General features: G+C 36.9%; 2 protein-coding genes across 2 annotated transcripts; one reads left to right on the forward strand and one right to left on the reverse strand.

The window, feature by feature from the left end:
* LOC125224738 (dnaJ homolog subfamily C member 8) lies at positions 1-8828 on the forward strand. Its single transcript, XM_048128181.1, has 6 exons — positions 1-211; positions 596-787; positions 2454-2582; positions 3665-3772; positions 4669-4803; positions 8355-8828. Exons 1-6 carry the CDS (start codon positions 161-163, stop codon positions 8478-8480), a joined length of 741 nt encoding a protein of 246 aa, XP_047984138.1. The 5' UTR covers positions 1-160; the 3' UTR covers positions 8481-8828.
* Positions 8829-13878: 5050 nt separating this feature from the next.
* Positions 13879-18372, reverse strand: LOC125224915. The gene is made up of 3 exons (XM_048128433.1): positions 18226-18372; positions 15800-15911; positions 13879-14016 (listed from the first exon to the last, which is right to left on the reverse strand). Exons 1-3 carry the CDS (start codon positions 18323-18325, stop codon positions 13902-13904), a joined length of 327 nt encoding a protein of 108 aa, XP_047984390.1. The 5' UTR covers positions 18326-18372; the 3' UTR covers positions 13879-13901.
* Between the last annotated feature and the right edge of the window lie 8467 nt (positions 18373-26839).

Consider the following 26839-nt stretch of genomic DNA (forward strand, 5'->3'; position numbering starts at 1 on the left):
TTCTCATTGTTCGTGCGTGAAAAACTGACGCGACGAGAATCTTGGAATAATCATCTAACAATCAATTTTTTATTTCCATGTTACACAATGTGTGAATGAAATAAGCAGTTAACAGTATTTAGTTGTTTTCATAGTTATTAGTGCGTTATAATAAGTCAAGATGTCAGCTCACACGGCCCCAGTGGAGTCGTTTGATGAGTTTTATTCCGAGGTTAGTTCTATTATTTTCTCGTTTTGTTATACAAATCGAAGACAACATTATTTAATTGGTATAAGTTGTTATTGAATTACTCTATGATATGATATAAAATTACAGTGTTGAGTGGTTGCTTTCAATTGTTGTAATGGTCCATGTACTTGAGCAATTATTTTTGATTTGGTCGCTTATTTGCGCAAACGTAACAGATTAACTGTAGAATCTCTAATAAAATCAATAGCAGGCGTATATCCAGTAATGTTCAAAAACACCATTTTAAAGTAGTAGAAGACTTGTTTTATGAGTTATTTTGAACTGACTGGTAGATTATGACCCAAAACCACATGTTATGTCAGTTATTGGCGATGTGGATTCTGAATTATCATATTTAATTTTCAGGTGAAGGAGATAGAGAAGAGAGACTCTGTGTTGACACCAAAACAACAGATTGACAGGCTACTTCGGCCAGGCTCCACTTATTTCAATCTGAACCCTTTTGAAGTGTTGCAGCTAGAACCTGATACGTCGCTTGATGAGATCAAGAAAAAGTACCGCAGGCTGTCCATCCTTGTCCATCCGGACAAAAACATGGTTAGTGGTCTGTTTTTTCTTTTAAATATAGGTAAAAAGACTATTTATGTACTCAGGTTGATTCAATAGGCTTCAGCAGATTTTTTTTATAGATACCTGTATCAAACTTGATATAAGCAATAACAACGTTTGAAAAACATTAGAATACTAACAGGAATAAGCAGAAGATTGATTAATTTTTCTATTTTTAACATCATATGAATGGTTGATTTTGTAAATGTACTGTGTTTAGTGTAAAACTCATTGCACGGGATTGGATTTGCTCAGTTTAGGCGGTTACAGCCGTCAACATTTCGTTTTTATCCACAGATGGAATGGATAACAATTGGTGGCGACCCGAAGCTCCAGAATTTAGGTAAGGATTGAAAAAATGGGACTGATGCCAGAGAGAATGAAGTTTTAGGAGAATTCCACGGAGTTAGTCAAGGATACATCAGTGATTAGATGCTGAAAAGATTATATATCAATGAATTCTTACAGTATATCAACACGTTCAATGTCATACTTGTAACTTTGAATACTAAGATTGCTTATATTCACTACTGTGAAGTGACAAAATCTTATGAATTTAAATAACTCAAAACTGATATATGCTTCATGAAGGAATTACTTATAAATCAAACCATTTGCATTGCCAACTAAACTGAAATGGCACAAAACCACACTCACAGGTTACCATAAAATATTGATGAATAGTATACTACCAAATATTTTGTGCATAATAATGAATTTACAATGTGCACATACATTTGTTTTAGAATAAAAATGATTTATTGCTCTATTATTATGGGTTGAAATTATGTTAGGTTATCAGTGAATCTAGGCTATTACTGTAGCAATATTTTTTTTATAGATTTATATATCAAACAATGTTCGATATGTTACCAGTCATATATAAGGAAACCAGACTTATTAAATCTCATGAGAAAAACTATGTCTCATTAAGGATGTGTTTTGACAAAAGATTTGTTTTGATGGATGTGTTTTTAAAGATAAAAGAATCACTGTACACAGAGAGGGGTAAACAAGTGAACTGATTCTTTTGGTTTAAAAAAAGCAACCCTCACAACATCACTTGTCTGAAATGCCACCTTAAGGCCTAGTTCCTCTTGTCTGTTATTGTTCACACCAAAAATGTGGTTGGCTATTTTTGAAGGTTTGTATAGTACTCGCTGGCACAAGTTTTACCAGTCACGCCTGTGTCTATAAAATGTCACTAGAAGGTCTAGTACCCAGTCTAGAAAATTTCCTAAAAGAAAAAGAAGTGGTCAGTGGCAGGCCTACGGAAAACAATGTTGTTCCGTCAATTTTGCGATTGCAATGCCTCACATTGATTTTGCGCTGGTGACGCCCTCTTGCGTCCATTTCTCTACCTAAAAGGGCACAATGACTATAAGTATAAAATAAATAAATAAATAAATATTATAGGACACTCCAGATCGACTGAAAGTAAGGGAAACAACAACAGATTGTCATTTATTAAATGCTGTCATGTTTTATTTCTAACTGACAGTCCATTACCCTCCAGCGAACTGATCAGTGGGCCTCAACATTCGTATGTGACAGGTAAAAACTATATGCCTTCTGTACAATCCTTTGACTAGCCAACCTCATATTAAATATTTTATGGAACTTTTATTAACTAGATAATTGTGTCTCATTACAGGATGACTCGGAACGGGCGCAACAGGCCTTTGAGATAGTAAACCGGGCTTGGAAAACGCTGGAGAATGATGACACGAGGAAGAAATGTTTGGATATCTATCAGGAGGCTAAGGAACGCACTGAACATATGGTGAGATATTCATTACTGTATTTGCTATGTGCATGACTGGCGGTGCCCTCATCATAGGCACCATGTTAAATTTTATGATATCAAATTAGTTCAGCCTCCGCTTGCATCAATGATGTAGCATTAATCTGTATTTGCGCTCGTCTCGCATGTTGCCAATAAAGTATGAGACTCAGACATGACAGTCAATATAATCCATACTAATATTATAAATGGGAAAGTGTGTGTACCTGTTTGTTTGTCCGTCTGTCACGGCAAAACGGAGCGACGAATTGACGCGATTGTGGAGATAGTTGAAGGACTGGAGAGTGACATAGGCTACTTTTTGTTTCTTTCTAACGCGAGCGAAGCCGCTGGCGAAAGCTAGTAGAATATAATTAAGTGTTGTATGCACAAATGTCAGACCAGAGTTTTACCAGGGGCGGCTCACTCCGCGATTCTATCGCCGCGCTACAAGTACATACTGGCGGCTCGAGTTCGCGGCCTAATCAGGGGTGGCGCGCATTCTCACGGAACGCACGTTCGCACTTTCTATTGTTACATTACGCCGCGAGTTTTTTTAAGGTTCATATGCGATGTCCACGTGTGGAATGGCTAATAATGCTTAGTTAAATAGACGTCATAAATAAAATAGGACAATCTTACACAGATCTTATTGATTAAGTCCCACGGAAAAATTCAATAAGGCCTGTGATGCTGAAGGCTTAAACAAAAATACATAAATACTGTATATATACCTAGAAAGTATCCGAGACTTAAATATATAGTATAATATTTTATCTGAGAATTAATTCGTTTTAATATCATAGGCAACCCTATCATCCGACGCTGCGCACGTGCGGCTCGTTTCTTTGTTAGAATTTTGTAGGCATTTAAAAAGGCGGCATTTTGTGAACATCAAAGGAGTGAGCCTTCTGTACTTGTACTATTATATATTCTGTGGTTTTACTTCAGATCCATGTAGTAGAAAATTGTTTTTTCCTAGCTGAAAACTGGTGCCATTCCTCCCACCAGCCCCTTGATTATTAAATCAAAATTCTCAGCACATGTCCTTGAGTTAAGCATAGTTTTTTTAACGTTTTCAGATAGAGCAGAAGAGGAAAAAGCAGAGAAAGGAGTCTCGGCAAGCTGAGGGCATACCTGAAGATGATCCCGACAAGTTCAAACATGCTGTTTACGTCATGACGATGAAGGTATATACTATGATTACTATGCTCTTCTGCTAAGCCAATTATAGATATCTCTAATGAAAATTTGTTGCAAATATTCATTAATTTATGTATAATATGAATTCTTAGTAGAGCATTGGTCAGGAAAAGACTTTCAACAAGGTCTTTTCTTTACACATTTTAGGTAATCTGATAATTGGTCTTATACTCCTATAAATATTCTATCCTGACTCTGGCCTTGTCTTGCCTGACAATTACCTGTGTTTGCAGTTATACTATTTTTCTGCTCGACGGAGCTGAAAAAAGGCAACTTCGTTTAGTCATAGAATATATAATAGGTAGCATAAGTACAGAAGGCTCACTCCTTTAATATTCACAAATTGCCGCTATCATACATGTACTTGTAGCTCGGAAGGCGGAGTGAGCCGCCCTTGGTTTAGTGCAGAAGATCTTTTGCTCTTACTTAATTCCATAGACCCATACTCGTATTATAAAGCCTTTTTTATGCATGTAACATGAACTATAGAGTTGTGCCTGCTTGTTCCTGAAAAGATCGCTCCCAACTAGTACGATCTCCGAAGTGTACTAGTTCGTTCTTTTAAGACATTTAGTACAGTAGTACACCGAGAGAGTGAGAGACAAATTGTGCATATGGCGTAGCCGAGAGCTGATCGGCTGTTTTCGCGCGGTCTCGGTCTGAGTCAGTCGGTTCTAGTTTGGTTGCGGTCGGATCACACGGATCGCTTTGCTGTCATTGTCACTCGGCTCTTCGCTCCCATTCTGTTGCGCGTGTGTGTGCACCAAATGTATTAGAGAGCAGAATCATTTGGGAGTAGTTCGGTCTATTACAGTGCAGGGAATCGTGTCTTTTGTACTATTAGTATATCTACTACACAAGCCTAATGAAATTTATTTCCCAGTTGTTCGCGGACATGGAGCGCAAGCGGCAGCACCTGGAGACGCGCGACCAGGAGGAGCGCAAGCGCAAGCGCGAGGCCGAGATCGAGCAGGAGGAGCAGCTCAGCATGGAGAAGGAGTGGGCCAAGAACTTTGAGGTAAGTTTATACGCGTTTACTATTTAGGGACATTCTAGAAAAGTCTGTGACGCAATTTTTCTAAGGTTAAGCGAAGTTAAGCGAGAACAGGTCGCTAGATGGCGCTGTTACGAGAAACAGTGCTCCGTGTGTTTTCTTTAACGAATACGAAGTCGCGCGTTGTAGATGCTAACGCGGAACGTTGATACGTATTTGTTGTATCGAACTTGACGACCACGAGCCAGCGGTAGCCAGTACTCGCGCGGCACACGCGGGGCCTGTCCACTGTGTGTTTTCTCCAACAAATACGAAGACTCGCGTTTTCGATGCCAACGCGGAGCGTTGATATATAGGTAATAGGCTACTAGATTCGTATCGAATTTAGCACATCAAGTTATTGTTTTCTGTAGTAATTGACTTAAGAAATCAATATTTATAGCTTGCGGGCATTAAAAGTGCGTGATGACTGCGTATTTTTAATTAAAGATGTGTATTAGTAATTGTGTATTGGTATGTTTTTAGGGTTCCGTAGTCAACTAGGAACCCTTATAGTTTCGCCATGTCTGTCTGTCCGTCCGTCCGTCCGTCCGCGGATAATCTCAGTAACCGTAAGCACTACAAAGCTGAAATTTGGTACTAATATGCATATCAATCACGCCAACAAAGTGCAAAAATAAAAAATGGAGAAAAATGTTTTATTAGGGTACCCCCCCTACATATAAAGTGGGGGCTGATATTTTTTTCATTCCAACCCCAACGTGTGATATATTGTTGGATAGGTATTTAAAAATAAATAAGGGTTTACTAAGATCGTTTTATGATAATATTAATATTTTCGGAAATAATCGCTCCTAAAGGAAAAAAAAGTGCGTCCCCCCCTCTAACTTTTGATCCATATGTTTAAAAAATATGAAAAAAATCACAAAAGTAGAACTTTACAAAGACTTTCTAGGAAAATTGTTTTGAACTTGATAGGTTTAGTAGTTTTTGAGAAAAATACGGAAAACTACGGAACCCTACACTGAGCGTGGCCCGACACGCTCTTGGCCGGTTTTTTAAATTATGGACTCCGAAAACGGTGTTGACCAACGGAGTGACGTCACATAATTCAGATCAACTATGGAAATTAGAGGTAGTAATCTGATCTCCATAGAAGCAACCTCTATTGTATCTCTATTGTATTAAAATTCTTAGTTCTTGACGGGTTAGTGACAATGTGAAATATTTTTTCTAAATATACTGACGTCATGTCATAGATATTCTATAGATTAATATGGCTGATGTTGTTTTTGCCTGATCACGTAAAAGTAAACTTTAAATAATTTTTTTGCGGGTTTTTAAGTTGTAATAAAATATGGTACTATTTTTTTTCGTTTAATTAGATAGTAATTAATAATATAAGACATACTTTGAAAAAGGGTCAAGTAGCCTATTATGGTGTCGCGAGGCCGAGATAGAGCAGGAGGAGCAGCTGTCCATGCAGAAGGAGTGGGCCAAGAGCTTTGAGGTACAGTCGACCAAAAAGTGTGGTTTACCACCCTACGGTTGAAGTTCGTTTGAACGTCACGAGACAACAAGTAGTCCGTTGCTTCTGGAAAGTTATGTATGAAAATGTTGGCATAATTAATGGAAGATTTTTTTTGATTGGGATATGTACATTACAGGCCGAAGTTATTTTTCATCAACCCTCCCCATCCCTCCCCCCTCTGCGTCACCCCTCTTCCCCCCCTTAAATAGCCGAAAATGCGGTTTTTCGCGATTTCTGACAAAACCGTTGTAGATACAGAAAAAGCGTGTAGGAAAAAAGTAATCCTTGATAAATTTACTGCAAATCGTTCATTGACACTTTGGTTCTAGCACTTATAGGTTTCGCGTGATCCATCACGAAAGTTGGTCCTTTACTGCAATTTTCTTTAGTGAATGTTAAGTTTTCTCCCAAATTGCTTACGAAATCTGTTTGATATTACTAAAATATTATAAACTGAAAATGAATTTCAGGGGGAATAATCACTACCATGGGTGGGACTTGAACTCACGGCTACTGGATTGATACTCCAGGGCTCTACCAACAGCTACCAAAAGCTCATCCCCAGTCATAGATACACTATATAGATCAATGGTACTCCTAGCGACTACTACCGTGAAAATATTACGTCTTAAATAGTTACTGGAATTCCAAGACATATTGGAAATTCCACCCATGGTAGTGATTTTTCCCCCTTAATTTTATTTTAGTCATGAGTTACAATATTTTAGTTATATCAAACAAATTTCGACTATTTCGTATGCATTTTGGGCGAAAACTTAACATTCACTAAAGAAGATTGCAGTAAAGGACCAACTTTCGTGATGGATCACGCGAAACCTATAAGTGCTAGAACCAAAGTGTTAATGAATGATTTGTAGTAAATTTATTAAGGATTACTTCGTTCCTACGCGCTTTTTCTGTATCTTCAACAGTTTTGTCAGAAATCGAGAAAAACCGCATTTTCGGCACTTTAAGGGAGGGTAGAGGGGTGACGCAGAGGAGGGAGGAGTGGGGAGGGTTGATGAAAAATAACTTCGGTCTATAACGTACATATTTCAATTTAAAAAAACCTTCCATTAATTATGCCGTAATTTTAGCTAATTTCCCCCTGCTAAAGGGCGATTTCCGCTTGCAATAATATTATGTCAGTGACAATTGCTCTGTCTATATTTGATATTTACGTCATGGCATGTGTCAAGTTAACCTTAGCGATCGAAACTTTTGTCAAAACTGGTAGACTACTTCCTTGGCCCACTGTACAGTGAGCTGCAAAATTGCATGGAGAAATTATGAATGAATTCATTGATAAATTCGCCATGCACTTTTGCAGCTGATAGTACATTCCCTACCAATAGGGGCCATCTCCACATATTAGGTCACCCACATTTTCGAATTTTTTGTACCTGATGTGTATGGGCTCATTCTTCTCAGAATAACGAGCTGATTCGATTGTGTAATAAAACTATGGAAACGGATTATATCGCGTATAAGGGAAGGGCTCCCTCTCACTGAGCGTCTCACTAGCGTCGGCGTTGGGCCGACTGTATGCGAAGTCCGATGCTCAGTCCTGAAATTTATTTATAACAACATAAAACATCATTTCATCTTAAAACTTAGGATGATATATTGTAGCCTAAGGTCTGACTTGGCTAGTTATCATATGGCTAGCTAAATATTGAAACAATAATTAATACTAAATCCCAGTTAATAATGTAATAAATACGAAAGTCGACTATACTCTTAGTTATAAGTACTAACGCGGAAATATTTCGTTTAAAAAATTATCAAAATTTTACCAGTTTCTTATTCATTCCTGTGTTTTACCTAGATCTTGTGCAGGCTGCATTGGAAGTGTGTAAACTAATTTTGTAGATCTAGTTCAGTAACTATACATTACAGTCCCTATCACAGTTCATAAACGCTCCCTATAGTCATAGCAGGTTAATTTGACGGCCGTTTTTTTTTTCTATATGTTTGCACGTCTATCAAAATCACCTTTACCTTGATAGCCAATAAAAGTAAAATACGCATTATATCTTTGCAGGAATCTCGACAAAACCGCGTCGACAGCTGGAAGACTTTCCAATCGGGCAGCGGCGGCGAAAAGAAGAAAAAAAAGAAAAACATGATGAACTTCAAGCCTCCCAAACCCAAGCCTGAGAGCAGATAACTTCCAGCCGTATTAACATTAGTTTTACTTTAGGGTATTCCACTTGGCCAAGATATTTGTCTCATGTGTATTGCGACTCATATTTTTTAACCTTCCGTACGCTCCTGTCAAAAAAATCTTATTTCTATGGTAACCCTGCAAGGGTTATATACCTATTTGGCATATTCCAGTAAAATGTAAGTACCACATTGTCGCTTAACACAATTACTGCCACTACTGCCAGACAAAGAGGATCAATAGAGGATAGAGAGTTACTGTCAAAGTAAAATATGTAATCACAGAGCATAGACTGCCATCTCTCGACACAAGCTTAAAACTTTGGACCCTCAGTTTTGACAATTTGGCCCATATTCTTAGTTTGATATCTGTTAAAATGTCAAATATTAATATTAGCGCCATCTAGCTGAGCGTACCCCAAAGGTGTAATGCCATCTAGGCCACCGTACCTTTTCCTGTATGGTACTAAGGTACGTTTTTTTCTTAGACTATCTGTCTATACGGAGTTATTATATGTCTTTGACCATATGTATGTCCTAACAGGTTCTTGCAATAATATTACAAGTAAAAATCGCCCTTTTGCTAAGCGAGAATTTTAAATCTGTTACTTGAGAATATCACATAAAGTCAGCAGATCTGCACCTAAAAGCGTACAGTTAATAAAAACTTGACACGCAAATATTGGACTAAGATCTTGGATAAATGGAATTCCATCATAAGCCAGGAATATAATTAGGGATAAATATCTGTCGACATGGTTATTGGTTATCGACTTGGGATGCGACGTTGCCGTACTTCGCTTGACATATCTGGCAACAGTGCATGACATAGGTCGCTAATTTGTCGTGAATGCCGTGATGTGCCAAGAAATCTCGAGTGAAGTCGCTTGATTTCGCTTGACTTGTCGCAGACATTTGTATCCTAATTGTAAGGCTTTAGATTTAGTGGTCGTGTAAGGTTAGATTAGCAATGAAGTGGGCTGCATACTTGAGTCTGATTTTACGGAGCAAGTTTTGCAACAAACTCCATTGATATTTTTTTTTACTTTTAACCTATTTATGGGCTATGAAAACACAAAAAATTGTATATTCAAAATAATTATTGTGGATTAGTAGTCTATAGTATCTTTAATAAGAATTCTGTTTTAAACTTCTGTTAATTTGCAAATGTGTAACGTAAACGCACATGGTCTATTTAAAATTTGCCTTGTCTCGAAAATTTTAGCCTTACTGGAAATCTTCACTGCCATATTAGGCCATAAATTTGACATATAAACTTTGCACGACCATATTTTTAATGTAAAAATTTTCGATATATTTTAGCATGTCAATGATACAATGCAATAGATTCTCATAAAATATTATAACCGCACGAAAAAAAAACCCGGGGAATATTTACAAAAGTTATCAAAATATAACCATCAATCACAATAAATATTGAAATGCGTTTCTTTCCGGCAATTTCACGAAAAAAATAAATGCCACGGTAATAAAATAAAATATTTATGTCAATTTATACGTTAATATTATGTGCAAATGGCTGGCATGTGCTGCTCTAAATGGTTAAAATGCTGATAGGATCAATACTGCTAAATGTATGTGAAATTCCGCACACAGGGCTTAAAAAACGTACAACCTAATTAGGATCATCTTTTGAAATATTGAGGCCTGTCAAAAGCAGATGATGATTGTAAACTTCATCGAAAAAGTAAACAGCAGGGCTCAATTCCCTATATGTAGTTGTAAAAAAAAAATTCTTGTATATGGAATTTCAGACAAAGATGGCTGTATATACCTAACATGAATTTGTTATAAAGAGTACAGAGATTACTATAAGTTCACAGTTGACTTCAAGGCGACTACGTTGTAGAACGTAACTGAATATTGAATGATATTTATTTGCTCTTTAACTTACCTGGAGTAAGGAGATAAGTTTTTGTATTTATTTAGTGTCAATATATATAGAAATCTCAATGTAAAATATCATCAGGAAATTGGGAAAATTTTAGAAACTTTACAATTTGGGAAATTATAAATATCTATTTTGCAACACATACGGAGTGTTGCTATTGAGATTTCCTAAATTAACGTGTCTTTTAGTTTTGCCTTTCGATTTGTTTCCATTCAAGAAAAGTCAATTTTAATGAGGAAAGCAAATGTTGATACTATTACAGTGCAATTTTTCAGTTAAGAGTTATGTGACAGTCTGACGTATGTGTCGTTCTGAGTAGAAAGGTACCTTAGTTACGTGTAAAAAGTTAAAAAGTATATATGTAATTTGGAAACCTTATTTTTGAAATGGTACCATTGACATTACATGTCGTAAATTCTTTTATTCTACCGAATATGGAATAATTCAATTAATTGCCTTATTTAACGCAGTACTGTCCTAAAGAGTACAACAATACATGTTATATATATTTTTAGCTATGAAATATCCACAGGTCTATCACTAGATATACTTACCTACGACACTTAATGCTTTGAACACCAAGCCGTTCGTTTACGGCGCGATTGTTAACATTATAGATGTTAAACTTTCGTGAGACATATTTAAATATACGAATGTACTCACGTTAATATGTCGTGATTGGCGACATGTTGACATCTGTATGTGTCTGTATATGTGAGTGTGTTTAATAAAACGTCCAAATTTGTCTGTTACCATTAAGCTGAGTTTAGACCAGCAAGTTATTGCTGCAAGTTTTAAGGCGCAACTATAGGTAAGAGTGAGTGGCAAATATCTGCATCTCTTTCTTGTATATACTTCTGTCTCAAAACTTGCAGCAATAACTTGCACGTCTAAACTCAGTTTTACGGCGAGATTTTCTTGTATCTGTATAACTGACATAGCGGCTTTATAGCAATCGACAAAGTGGGACGTTTTCCCGTACACACTTACATATTTAAATATTGTAAACATTGTCGTAATGTACGTTGGGTTGTAGCCGCATCTGTTGACGTCGTTGGTGGTCAAAGGGTTGAGAGACTCGCCTTCTGAATCAAAGCAATACATTGTATGTACCTACTGTAAGAGCTATTTATATTAGAGCCGTTCTACACTGTGTTCTTGATAAAATCCTATATTTAGTTTCCTGCCTAAACCGATTTTTTGCAAAATCTGAAAATTCCGTTTTCGACATTTGGCGAAAATCGAATGGTATTTTAGTTAGGCACTGCCGTATATACAAAGAAATTCATGAAGTACACGTGTGGAAAGGCTCTAAATTATTGTTAACTGAAACGTAAAGAATATACAGTTGCCCGCATTGGGTTCATTTCAGTTTATGTGAAGTGTAGTTCAAATTGCTGTATATACATTCTGATTGAAATATTATGTGTTTTATTTGTAGAATTATAATCATCGGAATATTCTAATTTAACTACTTGTGAAGAAGCTGAGATCTTGTAAATAAGAGATTCAAGATAAAGACAATAATCATTCCTTTTATGGTCAATCAATTTTTTTTTACTTTCGCACCTTCATCGCGTTGTATAATTATAATTAAAAATCCTAAATCACACTGTATAATATTTTGCTTGAAATAACGAAATTATCGACCTCATCAGGCTCGTACAATAATCGCTTTGTTTGTGAATCGCACGATAGATGGCGCTGTGCAATGTATTGAAAATCTTAAATCGCGTTTTTAAGGTTTTTCTGCACATAACCACAGTATAATAAAGAGTACTATCGTACAGTATGGCCACTCCCGCTCCCCGCTGAAAGTGCCGCCCACCCCCTCTCGGTTACCTCACAGTTACCGCCTGTCAAAAACACTAACAGTCAACCTGTCATATTTCACTCATACAAGCATAGTACGCTTTCACCTACACGAGCTAAGACTGTGTGCTAGGAATGCGCCTCTTTCAATATATTTGATCGCCAGTGTCCGAGGTGTGACATAACGACCCTCATCATGCTCATATATTTTTAGTTTATGATATGCACGTTAAATGGCGCTGTGCAGTCAACTGAAAATCCTACATCGCGCTATTAAGATTTTTCTTCAAATAACGACCCTCATCAGGCTCAAATTTTTTAAAGTTTATGATATATACGTTAGATGGCACTGTGCAGTTTACTGAAAATCCTACATCGCGCTGTTAAGATTTTTCTTCAAATAACGACCCCCATTAGGCTCATATTTACTTTTGTTTATGATATGCACGTTAGATGGCGCTGTGCAGTCTACTCAAAATCCTACATCGCGATATTAAGATTTTTTTAGAAATAATGACCCTATCAGGTTTTTGAAGTAATGATGACCCCATCTGGTTCATACATTGTTTAGTTTATATATCGAGAAAAACGAGCACCTGTTGCAAATTGGTCGGCAAACATACAGGTCATTTATTTAAGTAAATGAGAGCAGTAAAAAAAATGTTGAATTGACCGATATCACTTGTCATTTAAATGTTATTATTGGCAGTTTAGTGAGGTACAGTTTATTGATATATGTTCCAGAACATAGTTCCCACACGTTGGGGCGATACACGGCTATACGCGCCAAGCTGACGTCAGAACGGCGTGTCTATGTAACTATCTATTTAATGTTTAATTGCTTGAGGTACAGTTTTCTTCGCTATAGGTACAGTTATTTGGTGGAAATGTTGTGACTCAGACTTCAGACATCTCTCACGCCATCCTGACGGACACCAAATTGTCCCTATGGCACTAATTTTGGAACAGTATGTCGCTCGACTTCAAACTCTGGTAAATTCATTCTGATATAAGGTTGATTATATAAAATAGTACATTACGATACAAGTGCGGAGAAGAGGAAGTCCGAAACGAGTGGCGATAAATTAAAACACAGACACAAGTTACGAATTTGACGAATTTCCTTTTCACATGTGTATCGTTCGAAGTCTTTTAGTACAGATGGCCCTCCGAAGTTTCGACCCGACAATGAGAAAGTGAAAAACCTTAATCGCCAAAGAACCAAACTTTATTATACGTCACAAGCTTAAACAAAGGATACTATAGACTAGACAGCCAAATAATAATACCACTACCGAACGAGATGGTCACATACAAATTATAATAAGAGTGACAGAGAGCAAAATGTTATTTTTTGTCTTTGTCATAGTTTCACTTTTCCGCCGTTGCCACAAACGAGTTTGTGGCAAACAATAAGGACGTGACTTGTCAAGCTTATTATCCGCCCAAATTACGTAGGTTGTTTATGGTAAACTGTCAGCCATTTTTAAAGTGATTCCTTAATTCGCTCGATTATTCTATATCTGTCCCTTACGGGTGTACGCTTGCGTCAAGTCTATAATATCCTTCGTCTGAGGTAGAGTTGTGCCGTTCCCGAGAACATTCTCCCGCTTGTATGGGAAATGTTCTCTTAGGAGAATATTCTCCATAGTCAAATGAGAACGGCACAACTCTAGTCTGAGGTCACAAGTTATATTTTAGCTATTCATCTTCGCAGTCCTGCACCATGTCGCTGGGAGGGCCGGGGTGCGAGGGCGGAGCGAAGTGCAAATAAATGCTGTCGGTCATTATCATCATGGCGAACGAGAACAGAAACCTGGAAAATGTAGATTGTGTCACAAGGGAGCAACATTACATATTTACAGCCAGTGGCCTATTTCACAATTGTCGCCCGAGAATGACGCTTAGCCCTTCATTGCATGTTCAACCAGGAAATAATTTATTGATGCTGATGAACAATGTTACTTATCAATCCAGAAATATAGGCACATAATTGTTAGTGTCAAGTGTCACTGTACATGGTAAAATAGCCCCCTAGGCGTAATCCTGACCGAAGCGAAGGATTCTACATACACCGTGTTTTTTTTGTTTTCCGTTAAAATCGACACGTAGCTAGGTTCATTATCAGGAACCACAAGGAAAGGAATTCGCAAAATTTTTTTTTTGTCATTTTCATACAATCATAATAAATGAATTTATTAGTGTGAGAGACCCTTAAGAATAAAATTCAAGTTAGTGTCAAGTGATTGACGGCACATGTCGAAACAAATAACATTAGGAATTGGTAAAGGCTGTCACACACGTGTTCAGTAATTATCGTAAGAGTTAAGACGCTAGCTTCTTAGAGAAATTAATTGTATTTGATCTAAACACAGACCAACCCCTATAGACATCTATTACAAGACGACTCGCGGTGGCCAGCCTTCCTAGTATTTGCACTGATATAAGCGCGGGCGCTCGCCGTGCCCGATCAGTATCGACCAAGTAACAGACCCGAAAGCAGCGCGTGTTTTTCGCACAAAAAAATTGGAAAAGGGTATTTTGATGCCTTAAAGATGTCCACCTGTAGTGTGAAATGGTGTGGAAAGGTAACAAGAAGCTCAAATTTAAAAACAGACGGCATTACATTCCACAAATAAGTCATATTTATAATTTATTCAGAGCCGGCATAGGTCAACTTACATTAGCCACTTACGCGTCAGTAGAGGGACAGTCATACTTCTGTCCCTTTTCATCTGGCGCGACTGCCCGCCGTCCTTGAAACGGCCAATCACAGCGCGCTTAACACATTCCCCGCCCGCTCCTCGCACCCCAAACACTGGTGACTCGTATCGCGAACCAAATATACAAGACTGCCACTCTATAGGAGGTTCTCTGTGGATCTAAAGAACCTTCCCTTAAAGTTAACGGAATTCAATAAAAACAGGGTGTATATGTAATTGAATTTTGAGCGTATCGAGTGATTCAAAAATGTAATCCTGAGCGGATTCAGTGTTAACACTTAATGTGGAAATAATTTTGATACCGGATGACACAATACTGCTTTTCACGAGACGTGTATACCTCTAAAGTCCCAAATACTTAATACGTTTAAGATTATCCAACAGAAGACATACTGAAACCTTTGCAGTAAGCACAACTCTCTCTCTCACACACACACACACACACACACACACACACACGCACACATACACACTATCAGACTCACTCCGACACTTGGCACAGTTTATATCATTCCTAAAGTAGTTGCAGAAATTGATCATTAGCTTAATAATTAGTTTTAGTTTAGGTAAGATTCATGTAAACTCTCGCTATATCTGTATTCTTCGCATCGCCATTTTGATTAATCTTCTGGTACTTCACTGAGCCCCCACGTCACAGGCTTGACCTAGTGTGAGGGCTATTGCTAACCATACTGTATTTTATCTCTGAATGTAACTATACCTACTGTTTAATTCCTATATTTTATCTATGTCTGGTAATGAAATAAACTTTTTGTATTTTTTGTATTTGTATTATGGATACATATTATTGGCACTGTTTCTGCATCTTTATTTATGACCTTGACTGTACTATTATTTAAACATGAGGTATCTTACCACAGTACTCCGCCTATGAGGATCTTGTTGTAGAAGCTTTGCTTCGCGTCGTACCAGGGCTGCCACGGCCCGCACGGGATAGGCAGTTCGTTCATGTGAGCGTCACATGGCTCTGCGAGACAAATGACCAAATTATCACTTTCCTGACATGGAGTTTCAGATTTTATCAGTTCATATCTTCAGATGAACGCGCGATTCATCTGTATACACGGTAGGTACAGTCAACCAATTGGAACCCTAGGCCACTGTAGAATAGAACTATGTCATAGTTACGTTATAAATCAGATTGTAAGAAATTTCTTACGGCGTGTCATTTTGACATGGTTGTAGAGTGGCCAAGGTTCCAATTGGTTGACTGTACACTTATACAGTGAGCTCGGAGAGAAGGATGGAAGCGCTGTAGGCCTAGCACATGATTGCGGCGAGAGTATGTCGCCGCGAGATAGACTACCCGTCCTTATGTCATTAATACAGTTAGAAGAAGACGTGTCATCTATCTCGCGGCGACATACTCTCGCGGCCATCATGTGCTAGGCCTACTGGTGGCCTAGCGGTAAGAGCGTGCGACTTTCGATCCGGAGGTCGCGGGTTCGAACCCGGCTCGTACCAATGAGTTTTTCTGAACTTATATACGAAATGTCATTTGATATTTGCCAGTCGCTTCGGTGAAGGAAAACATCGTGAGGAAACCGGACTAATTCCAATAAGGCCTAGTTACCCTTCGGGTTGGAAGGTCAGATGGCAGTCGCTTTCGTAAAAACTAGTGCCTACGCCAAATCTTGGGATTAGTTGTCAAAGCGGACCCCAGGCTCCCATGAGCCGTGGCAAATGCCGGGATAACGCAAGGAGGATGATGATGACACTTATATACATTGAGCTGCAAAAGTGCATGGCGAATTTAAGGCCGTTTTCACATTATCCGATCCGATATCGGATGTAGGAAGGATGTAAAATGTAAGATTTATGCCCTTTCAGGTCTTCATTTATGTATTTAATAGATCATTATTACTAAAAATCGATATAAAACGCAAAAATTGCGGATTTAATGCCGATGGCACTCTCCTACAACAGTTTTTGTCCGAGGCACCATGGAACTGCCGATATCGGCAGGACGCTTCCGACATTTTTGGCATGCCGGACCCCCCGCCAGTTGTCGGCCGATAATATTTGTTTGTGTGCGTATAAAATGTATATATACGTTTGTAGTAGTGTGCGTGACAAAAATGGCGTCTATTAAACAGCTGCTAATGATCGAAATTTAAATTAGTTGAAAATTCCCATTGAAAAAAAAAGGTTGTAATGCATCGGTCCGAATTGCGGATACTAGTTTTTTCATTTTTTAGTAGATATAGTTGAATGTAAAATTATTTATTTTGCCTGACACTGAGTATTTTTTATGCTCGTTATCTTAATTTTACAATATAATATTTAGGATATAGTGCTTATAATTATTAAATATAAACCATTTTTTAAATATTTTTTGATACAAAATCATACTTCATTGATTTGGAACAATGCGTTTTATCGGACCGACATCCGACACTATCGGAAGCGTTTATCGGATGTAGGATGTCGGTCCGATATCCGATATCGGATCGGATAATGTGAAAACGGCCTTCAATGAATTAATTCATAATTTCTGTATGCAATTTTGCCGCTCACTGTACGTAGCCAAATGCACCAACGCTTACGATAATATCGCTACCATAGCTACCTATCTCCATCGCTCTTCCGTATTGGCGCGCGACTGGGTGTTCTGTGGTTCTACTTAATGTATTTAGATATTTTCTTTTCCCCTCACTAGCTCGGAAACACATGTTTTGTCCTTTAATACCAGCGGGTAAAACCGCATTTTATCCACTAGTGGGTAAAGTAATTTGACCTTGAAAAAAGTCAAATCAACTGCTTTAAAATTGATAAAAGTAGGTGAATCTAGTAATAAAGATGATTTACCACCTGTGGAACTACTGGAAGCAGTGATAAACGCATTTTTTGCGTTGTAGTTTCCTCGCTATAGTGAGGGGAAAAGTTTTGTGTTACACTCGGGTGCAAATGTACTTCTCGTGTGTTAAAAAACTCGCAAGTTCAGGATTCTATTCTCGAACCACTCGCTTCGCTCGTGGTTCAACTATAGAATCCTTTCACTTGCTCGGTTTTCAATTCCACACTCGGCGTTAAACTATATTTTTAGGTATTACTCGTCTTGGACGTACTCGATGGACGATTTGACACCTTGACAGTCCCTATACCATTGACATTATAAATCTAAGCCTCATGCAAATAATTTAGACGTCTTTTTTAAGTCCTTGGTGACCTTTTGGGTCATGGACTTGTGTAGCTAGTTTGTCGTGATCCTAATATGTGGCACTGAAGTGTGAAACTCTTAAATACAATAGGTAAGTATTTTACAAACTAAGTACACTTACGTTTGATTTTATATGTCCTAACGGGAGTCAAACGTGGTACAGCAACTTGAGGTACCGCAAAAATGACCCTGCGGAGCCCTAAAATCCTCGATCTCAGCATGTTCTTGTCGCTTTGACACTCAAACACGAATTGATTAAAAACAATGACTTGTGTCACAATTTTTTTTCGCAAATTTGTTGTTGTGTGGCAGTAGCGTGTATGGAAGGTAAGCCAAACCTCCTTACTTAAAATATAAATAAAATCCATTAAAGGGCGACCACACCGCTGCTTAAAAAACGGCGACGGTACGGAAACGTCGACGTGTCCCATACGAAAGTCATTGCGTTTCCGTACCGTCTGCGTATTTTGAGCAGCGATGTGGGGAGCATGCGGTAAAAACGGTACGGATACGATGCGTTACTGCGATTCCGTACCGTCACCGTTTTTTAAGCAGCGGTTTGGTCGCACCTTTAAGCTGCGTTTTCACGTCTTAGGCTCCCCACAGACAGTCTTAAAAATTCATAATCTTAAAAAAAACTTGTATGCAATCTGACAGTTCAAACTGACACTGACAAGACACTGACAGATCTGAACTGTCAGATTGCATACAAGTTTTTTTTTAAGATTATGAATTTTTAAGACTGTCTGTGGGGAGCCTTAGGCACGCCACAAACAGTCTTAAAAATTCATAATCTTAAAAAATATTTGTATGATAGATTTGCTCTCTCAGAACTGTTCAGAACACTAAGGCCGGCAACAGACAGTCTTAAAAATTCATAATGTTAAAAAATATTTGTTTGCAACCTGTCAGTTCAAACTGACAGAATTTTCAGATTGAACTGACAGGTTAGTTCAATCTGAAAATTCTGTCAGTTTGAACTGACAGGTTGCATACAAATATTTTTTAACATTATGAATTTTTAAGACTGTCTGTTGCCGGCCTTAGTGTTCTGAACAGTTCTGAGCGAGCATTCGTGTACCAGTAAAAGTATGGAAGTCAAGTGTTTTCATCTGCGCACGAACAATAGGTAAGTGAAAACTTGGAACACTAGAGTCTGGCTAATGAAAGTTGAACCCAGTATTTTTTTAAAACAGCAACTCTGGATGTCATATCATCGATTGTCATCTGGATGGTGATAAGCAATAATGTGTCAACCCACAAAAACTAAAAAATGAGATTTTAATGCCATGTTATAGCTGGATTTTTAAACTTCTATTTGCAAAAATGACCTTTTCATTTTGAAAATTTTCACTATCCCAAAAGTAAAAAAATAGGTTAACACAAATCCTTTATCGTGTGTTGCCTGTTTTGCATAAATGTGTCAAGAACCTTAACTTATTATAGTAATTGGCAGAAGACATATTTAAATTACAATAATGTGTTATGAGGGTTGACTCAACGATTTTTTTACACTTGACTCATTCTTGCAAAACGCAAAAAATGACATAGTTACCCACTATGAGACTTGATTGATTATTGCAAAATGATATTTTATTCGTTGTTTTATGCTACGACCCGTGTTATAAAACATAAGTCATTATTGTTAAATTATATTCGGGTCATAAATTGTTCGTTTTTGGTGTAAGTACCATGACACTATATTGTAAAATATAACTGTTCATATTAATTTATGTTTGAATAAGTTATGACTTAGTCCATTAGTATATTTTTGCACATGAATGGTAAATTCAGTACGAAATTGAACATTTTAAGTCATGAATATACATATTCGTTATTATAATTTGCAAACATTTTTTGCAAGTACGTGTTTATATAAAAATCTAATATAAGCTACTATTTTTTTATAATTACTAATTACATTAAGACGTGTTAATGTATGCATAAAAATATTGTTTGATTTTTGAATACTTACTGAATGGTAGTTTATTATTTTGTTAAAGATATTTTATGTTTTGTTCTTGTACAAGTCATGTGTTATTCATAATTTAAATGACTTAGTCTATTTCTTAGCGTAAAAAAATATTTTGTTGTATATTTTAGATAAGTAGTTTATTTTTTTTAAAGATGATTATTTGGTTTTTGTAACGATTTTTTGTTGAAAAAGCACAGATAATTTAAATATGTGTCTAGAAATGATCATTACTCTAATAGTTAATTTATAGTATTTTATTCAACAGGCGTTTAAAGGAGGTCAAGAAATATGAGTGGCGTACTTTCCACGAGTATTTTGGAGTCAGTTAAACACCATTGCATACAATACTTTTACAACGACCATGCACTTAGTTTTTAATAGTTTTTTTTTAATAATTCTCGCGAAATTCACACTGTTTCCTGTATTGCAAAGGTTTGCACTGTCAGCTCAGCTGCCCAAAGCCTTCCCGCGCACGCACGCAGTATGGTTAATGCAATGCGTTGCCATGATTACAGAACCAAACAATGCGTTTTCAGTTTTTTCGATACGCACAATCCTGTAAATGACGAATAACAGTTCGGAGTAGAAAAATCATTAAAAGGTTTGATTAATAAATAATGTATTGATTCCTACATACCTAATAACTTAAGTGACCATGACTGATATGTTACTTAACACTTATAAAGTTAAAAATATGCATAGGTAGAGTATTTTACAACAACAATTTATGTGCTTTAACATGTTTATTTAAGACTCATTGATATTTTTAAACAATTAGCAAAAGTGGGTTAAGTATCATAACACAGTCTTGAAAAAGTTTGACGTCGTCGAACAATTCGCAATAAAAGAAAAGGGCATTATTTCAGTCAAATTGAAGTTTGTTTTGAAATTAAGCTACAATAATCACTACTACTGAACGTATTATAGCTGAAAAACACAACAATCTATATAAAAACATTTTTTTTAAGAGAAACACAAAAAAATGAGAAAAAATCTTTAGACGCCATTTTCTCAAAATGGTTGGCGTGTGGGTTGACACATTGTTGCTTATCAGCATCCATCTGTCAGTGTGACTGTCACTTTAACGAATTTCGGTAAAAGTTAACAGCGAAATCTATAAATAATAATGAATAACACCATAAAAATTAGTAAAGTAAGTGCTGTAAATTAATTAGAATTAATAAAAAGGAAACCATGTTATCAATGTGTTAATTGCCAGCTCCAATTTTTTTGAAATTGCCACGTTTTTTCGGGCTCAACTTTCATTAGCCAGACTCTATTAGGTATAGCCTGACAAGTTTTTATTTGACCCTCGCCACGTTGCGGATTTTCAGCTGAATTAATTTCTTTTACCGGCAAGAATTACTATTTGAAACCCGTCGTCGAAAGTATGGAATGTTAAATTAATATAATTATATAATTATAATAAAAAGTAAGTAATAAATTATATAATTATAATTATAATTAATATAATTAATTAATTAAGTAGGTATATCTCTAATCTCCATAGTCGAAAGTCATTGAATGTCAGTGATGTCAATAAGAAGTAATTATTTTAAATTTTCTAACGATTTCATCGCAAATATGCCCAAAATAATATTAAAATTAAAAAGGATGAAGGATTTCACATCATTTCGATAACAATGTTCTGAAATCGGTTGTTGACATGTCCGTTACTGACAGTTTATAGTGCAGTTCTCCTGTATTGTTTAGTTGGTTTCGATCAAAGAGGATCGAGTATTATAGAGAGTTACTGTCAAAGTAAAATGTGTAATCACCGTGCCATCTCTCGACACAGGCTTACAACTTTTGAACGTCAGAGTTGACAATTTGGCCCATATGCTTAGCTTCATCTTAGCTTGATATGTGTTAAAATGTAAAAATAAATATTAGCGCCATCTAGCCGAGCGTCCCCCAAAGGTGTAACGCCATCTAGGACACGGTACCTTTTTCTCTATGGCTTTGAGGTACGTTTTTTCTTAGACTTTATCCGTCTATACGGAGTTACATGTCTTTGGTTCCGATATAGCCTAATATATTTTTTGTTCTTTTTTTAATTAAGGTGTCTGTTCTCTCTCTGCTAGGCTCTGCCGTGAAAAATATTTACAGAAGTAAGGAGGCCGTTCTATAATTGCTACCAGTACAAAACAAGGTCCCACGCAAAAAGAAAATAAACATCGACTACTTCGATTAAGGCACAAGATTCATGGATTTTTATTTTATATTTGGCTGTGCGGAAAGTAGGTAGCGAGTACAGGCCTAGCCTAGTGCGGGGACCCCTGGAAATTTGTGTTAACAATAATTAGGATATGCACAAATGGATGTAAATTTTACCTATCTTTTGTAACAAATGACTTTGTGTTTATGTGCAACAATAAACGATTTTTACTTTTACTTTTACTTTAGTATTAAAACCTTTGTTATTAAATTTTGATTCTCGAAAACCACGTTTTAATTTTCTACATATATCAACGGATGACCAGTACACGCTGTCCCCATTACATATAACGTCGCACATTATTGCCATATGAAAGCGGTTTCTAGCGACATTCTTTCAGGGTCAAATAAAATCTTGTCAGGCTTTAAGTGAAAATGCAGCTTCACAGGGTATGTGCCCAGCCCACGGGTATCTTTGTAACCGCAATTCTTTTGTTTCTCACTCCATAATCTATAGGCTGATATAAAAGGCCGCACATGTAGTGACGGAACGTTCCATACACTGCGTGTGAGAGACAAGATATAGTTGCGACACATTTTTTCTCATCTATTCCAAGATTTGTAAAATAAATCTGAGAAAATCCAGAAAAACTTTATCTTGCTTATGGACTCTGAAAGACTACGATAATAGAACAACGCTTAGTAATCTTGGCAAAAAATAAAAATAATTCCGTAGCCAACTTACGGAAAGTGATATCTTCAGGATAAAAAAAATGTTTTGTTAATATATTCATTGCAATAAAAACTTTACCCAATTGTAATATAAAATCTCTGTCATGTCATAGCGTTGATATTCAGGAACTTTTACTATAAAAACTCTTGAGTTTTGCTTCAGCAAGCTAATGCAAGAAGGAAAACTTGCGCTTGCCTTTACATAAATAATTCATAATATAGTAAGGTCAGTGTGGGGAAGACCGTCTACCCGGAAAGACCGTCTATTGACTATAACTTTTGTGTTTATATATCTACGCCTCTCACACCTCCGAAGGTATACCAGTTTTTCATCCTCAAGCCATTGGTCTTCAATACATATCCCTAGGACGAACACTAGTTAACAATAATCTTGATTTGTGTTTCGAGCTCGAACACCGAGTTCAACATGGTTCCGCAAAAAATTAAAATAAAATAGAAGCAGTCGGAATATTTGTATATTTTATATGTAACGTAGTCATTTAATAACCGTTCTTTCTGACTAGTACTATTAATCTACTCAAAACGCGCTCAATTTCTAGTCTTATGTTCTGAAATATGTAACTTAGAAATTGTGCCTACTCAGAAAGTCCGGCATAAAAGAGAAAGGCAAGACCGGCATACGATAAACAAGGAATTGCCAACCTTTTTTAGGCTTTATTGGAAATAAGTCGAGTGTAAACGATATCAATATATAAGTACGTTTTTGGCTTATGGTAGTTGTACCGTTTTTAGGGTTCCGTAGTCAACTAGGAACCCTTATAGTTTCGCCATGTCTGTCTGTCCGTCCGTCCGTCCGTCCGCGGATAATCTCAGTAACCGTTAGCACTAGAAAGCTGAAATTTGGTGCCAATATGTATATCAATCACGCCAACAAAGTGCAAAAATAAAAAATGGAAAAAAATGTTTTATTAGGGTACCCCCCCTACATGTAAAGTGGGGGGCTGATATTTTTTTTCATTCCAACCCCAACGTGTGATATATTGTTGGATAGGTATTTAAAAATGAATAAGGGTTTTTTAAGATCGTTTTTTGATAATATTAATATTTTCGGAAATAATCGCTCCTAAAGGAAAAAAAAGTGCGTCCCCCCCCCTCTAACTTTTGAACCATAAGTTTAAAAAATATGAAAAAAATCACAAAAGTAGAACTTTATAAAGACTTTCTAGGAAAATTGTTTTGAACTTGATAGGTTCAGTAGTTTTTGAGAAAAATACGGAAAACTACGGAACCCTACACTGAGCGTGGCCCGACACGCTCTTGGCCGGTTTTTATTTTAACTTCGAAATACAGTTATGGTAATGATTCGTATGGTGTTACTAAAATCATTCGAAAGTATTAAGTAAAAATAAAATATATGTGACATGGTTATGAAGAATGATGAGAGATGAACAGAAGTAAGCCTACACTGCATTATTAATTATCATATTTATGTTGGTAGAATTATCATAAGTTCTACCCGTTTTTTATTATTTTTGTTACGTAGAGTGTGCAAAATGCGGCGACAAATATTTCAAAAGAGAGTAGGGTTTCAAGTTGGTCATTATTTTTATAATCAGCATTACCCAACAGGGACCGTATAGGTACCCATAAAACGGTTTTGACCGACTATTTTACGGCTACCCGACCCTTAATTGACATTGCTGACTGTCACTTTGACACAAAAGTGGTCATGGGTGTGGTCAAACAGGTTCTCGGGGGTGCTCATTCCAATAACCATTACAGCCAAAAAACTGTTTGATGACACCCATGAAAACTTTTAATTCAATGTGACAGTCAACTATATCAAATTCTAAATTGATCATTAATTTAGGAATCAGCACCCCCGCAAACTTATTTGACGACACACCAGACGACTTTTGTGTCAAAGGTCAGCAATGTCAGATTTCAAATTAGTCATTAATTTTGGAATGAGTACCCCGAAAACCTATCTGACGACACCTATTACGACTTTTGCGTCGAAGTGACAGTCAGCAATGTCAGATTCCAGATTGTTTATTAATTTTGAAACTTTTGTGTCAAAGTGATAGTCAGTAATATCAGATTCCAAAAAACATATTTGATAATGTCTGGGACATTGCTAAGAAATGTTACCAAACTATTTCACGTACCTAATATCCTATTACCTTTACTTAATAACCAAGTTTCAAAAACAAAACAGTAGTTGGATTTATATGAGCCTGTAATATCGTGACTAAATTGGACCTGAAAAGAAAAGGTTATGAACCCCATCTACGGAACATATGCCGGTCTTGCCTTATAAATGGAAAAATGATTCTATGTTTAAAATTTCAACGTTATTTTATTAATTATCTAGCACATTCTGCCCTGCTATTACGTAAAATAACAATGATCATGGTTTTGGAACCTAGTCTCATATGAAATTACGGGACAACAAGCACTAGACGGTCTTCCCGTGCTCACCCCGGGGGGACAGTCAACCCGCCGAGCCTTAAAAAATGTGATTTTTATCACTTAAAATTACCATATTTCGCCAAAAGATTATTAAAAGCTTTGTAAAATATAATATTTTCTACCCCATAGGACCATGCGCATTACGCCAGACTAGATTAATTATAGAGTTTTATCCACTCAAACTTTATTTCAAATAAACTATGCCGGTCTTGCCCGCACTGACCTTAACTAAGGTTTCATTTGATATCTATTACGATCGTCATAAAACAGGAAAACCTACAACTACTAATCCATAGGTACGCATCAATTTTTTCCCCAATCGTGGTAAGTGTCTCGATAGTCTAAGTGCGTTTTATTATCCGATCCGATATCAGATGTAGGACCGATGTCCCATATATTACAGGCGCCATCTTGGATTTTTTCCATAGAAATCCTTCCGACATCCGATATCGGATCGGATAATGTGAAAACGGACTTACTCGATAGCGTAAACGTCAGGAAAAATGATACATTGTAAAGAGAAAGTGGACAACAACCCCAAACAGTTAGGTATTTGTAGATAATTATTAGAACTAATAACCTACCCACAAAATTAAAATGTTGAAAAAACCCCCGACAAAGTAGACCGATTTTCATGAAACATGGCTAAGAACACTTCCGACTAACTCAGCTTTCAAAAAATAAACTAAATCTAAATCGGTGCATCCGTTCGGGAGCTACGATGCTACATACAGACACACACACAGACAGACAGACACGTCAGACTTATCCCCGTCGTTTTTGCGTCGGGGGTCAAAAATGATATATTTGTAAGTAGATAATTTTCAGTGACGTTTACGCTGTCGCGTAGTATCTATATTCGTAACTAATCATTATTATCAGCCCTTTATCGCCCACTGCTGGGCATAGGGCTCTCTTCTAGTACGCCACTTCTCCCGGTCCTGGGCTAATCTCATCCAGTTGTGACCCGCAGTCGTCAACCCACCGAGCCAACGGATGCCAGGCACTTCTTACATTTGTTAGCGGCCACCATTCCGTTAACATTTTAGTCCACCTGCCATCACTCTGCCTAGCAACATGTCCTGCCCAACTCCATTTTAGTTTGGTAATTACGAAACCTACGTAACCTTACTAACGGTAATAGGTAATTACTATGTATATTCTTAAACTAATTAATGGTAGAGAAAAAGTATTGTGCCAGCCTTATATTTTGTGGTAGTAGAGGCTAAATGTTGAACTTCACCTTTTGATATCGGATCGGATCATTTGAAAACTTACTCAGTTAGTGCATTTTCACATTTGATTTTTGCCTTTGAAATCCTTCCTACATCCGATATCTTTCCCAAAGACCATAGAAATATAACCCATACCTATATTATATCGCATATGATGAGTTCACGTGTGGTGATCGTCGATGGCAGGCAAATGAAACCACGGA

Source organism: Leguminivora glycinivorella, chromosome 3, assembly GCF_023078275.1.
Source record: "Leguminivora glycinivorella isolate SPB_JAAS2020 chromosome 3, LegGlyc_1.1, whole genome shotgun sequence".
Classification (NCBI taxonomy): Eukaryota; Metazoa; Arthropoda; class Insecta; order Lepidoptera; family Tortricidae; genus Leguminivora; species Leguminivora glycinivorella.

Coding starts and splice junctions, on each gene's coding strand:
- LOC125224738 (XM_048128181.1), top strand. CDS start 161: ATGTCAGCTCACACGGCCCCAGTGGAGTCGTTTGATGAGTTTTATTCC. Junction 788..2,453: donor TCCATCCGGACAAAAACATG/GTTAGTGGTCTG, acceptor GTCTCATTACAG/GATGACTCGGAACGGGCGCA. Junction 3,773..4,668: donor TTTACGTCATGACGATGAAG/GTATATACTATG, acceptor TTTATTTCCCAG/TTGTTCGCGGACATGGAGCG.
- LOC125224915 (XM_048128433.1), bottom strand. CDS start 18,325: ATGCTGAGATCGAGGATTTTAGGGCTCCGCAGGGTCATTTTTGCGGTA. Junction 15,912..18,225: donor TAGGACATATAAAATCAAAC/GTAAGTGTACTT, acceptor TTTGTCTCGCAG/AGCCATGTGACGCTCACATG. Junction 14,017..15,799: donor CTCATAGGCGGAGTACTGTG/GTAAGATACCTC, acceptor TACATTTTCCAG/GTTTCTGTTCTCGTTCGCCA.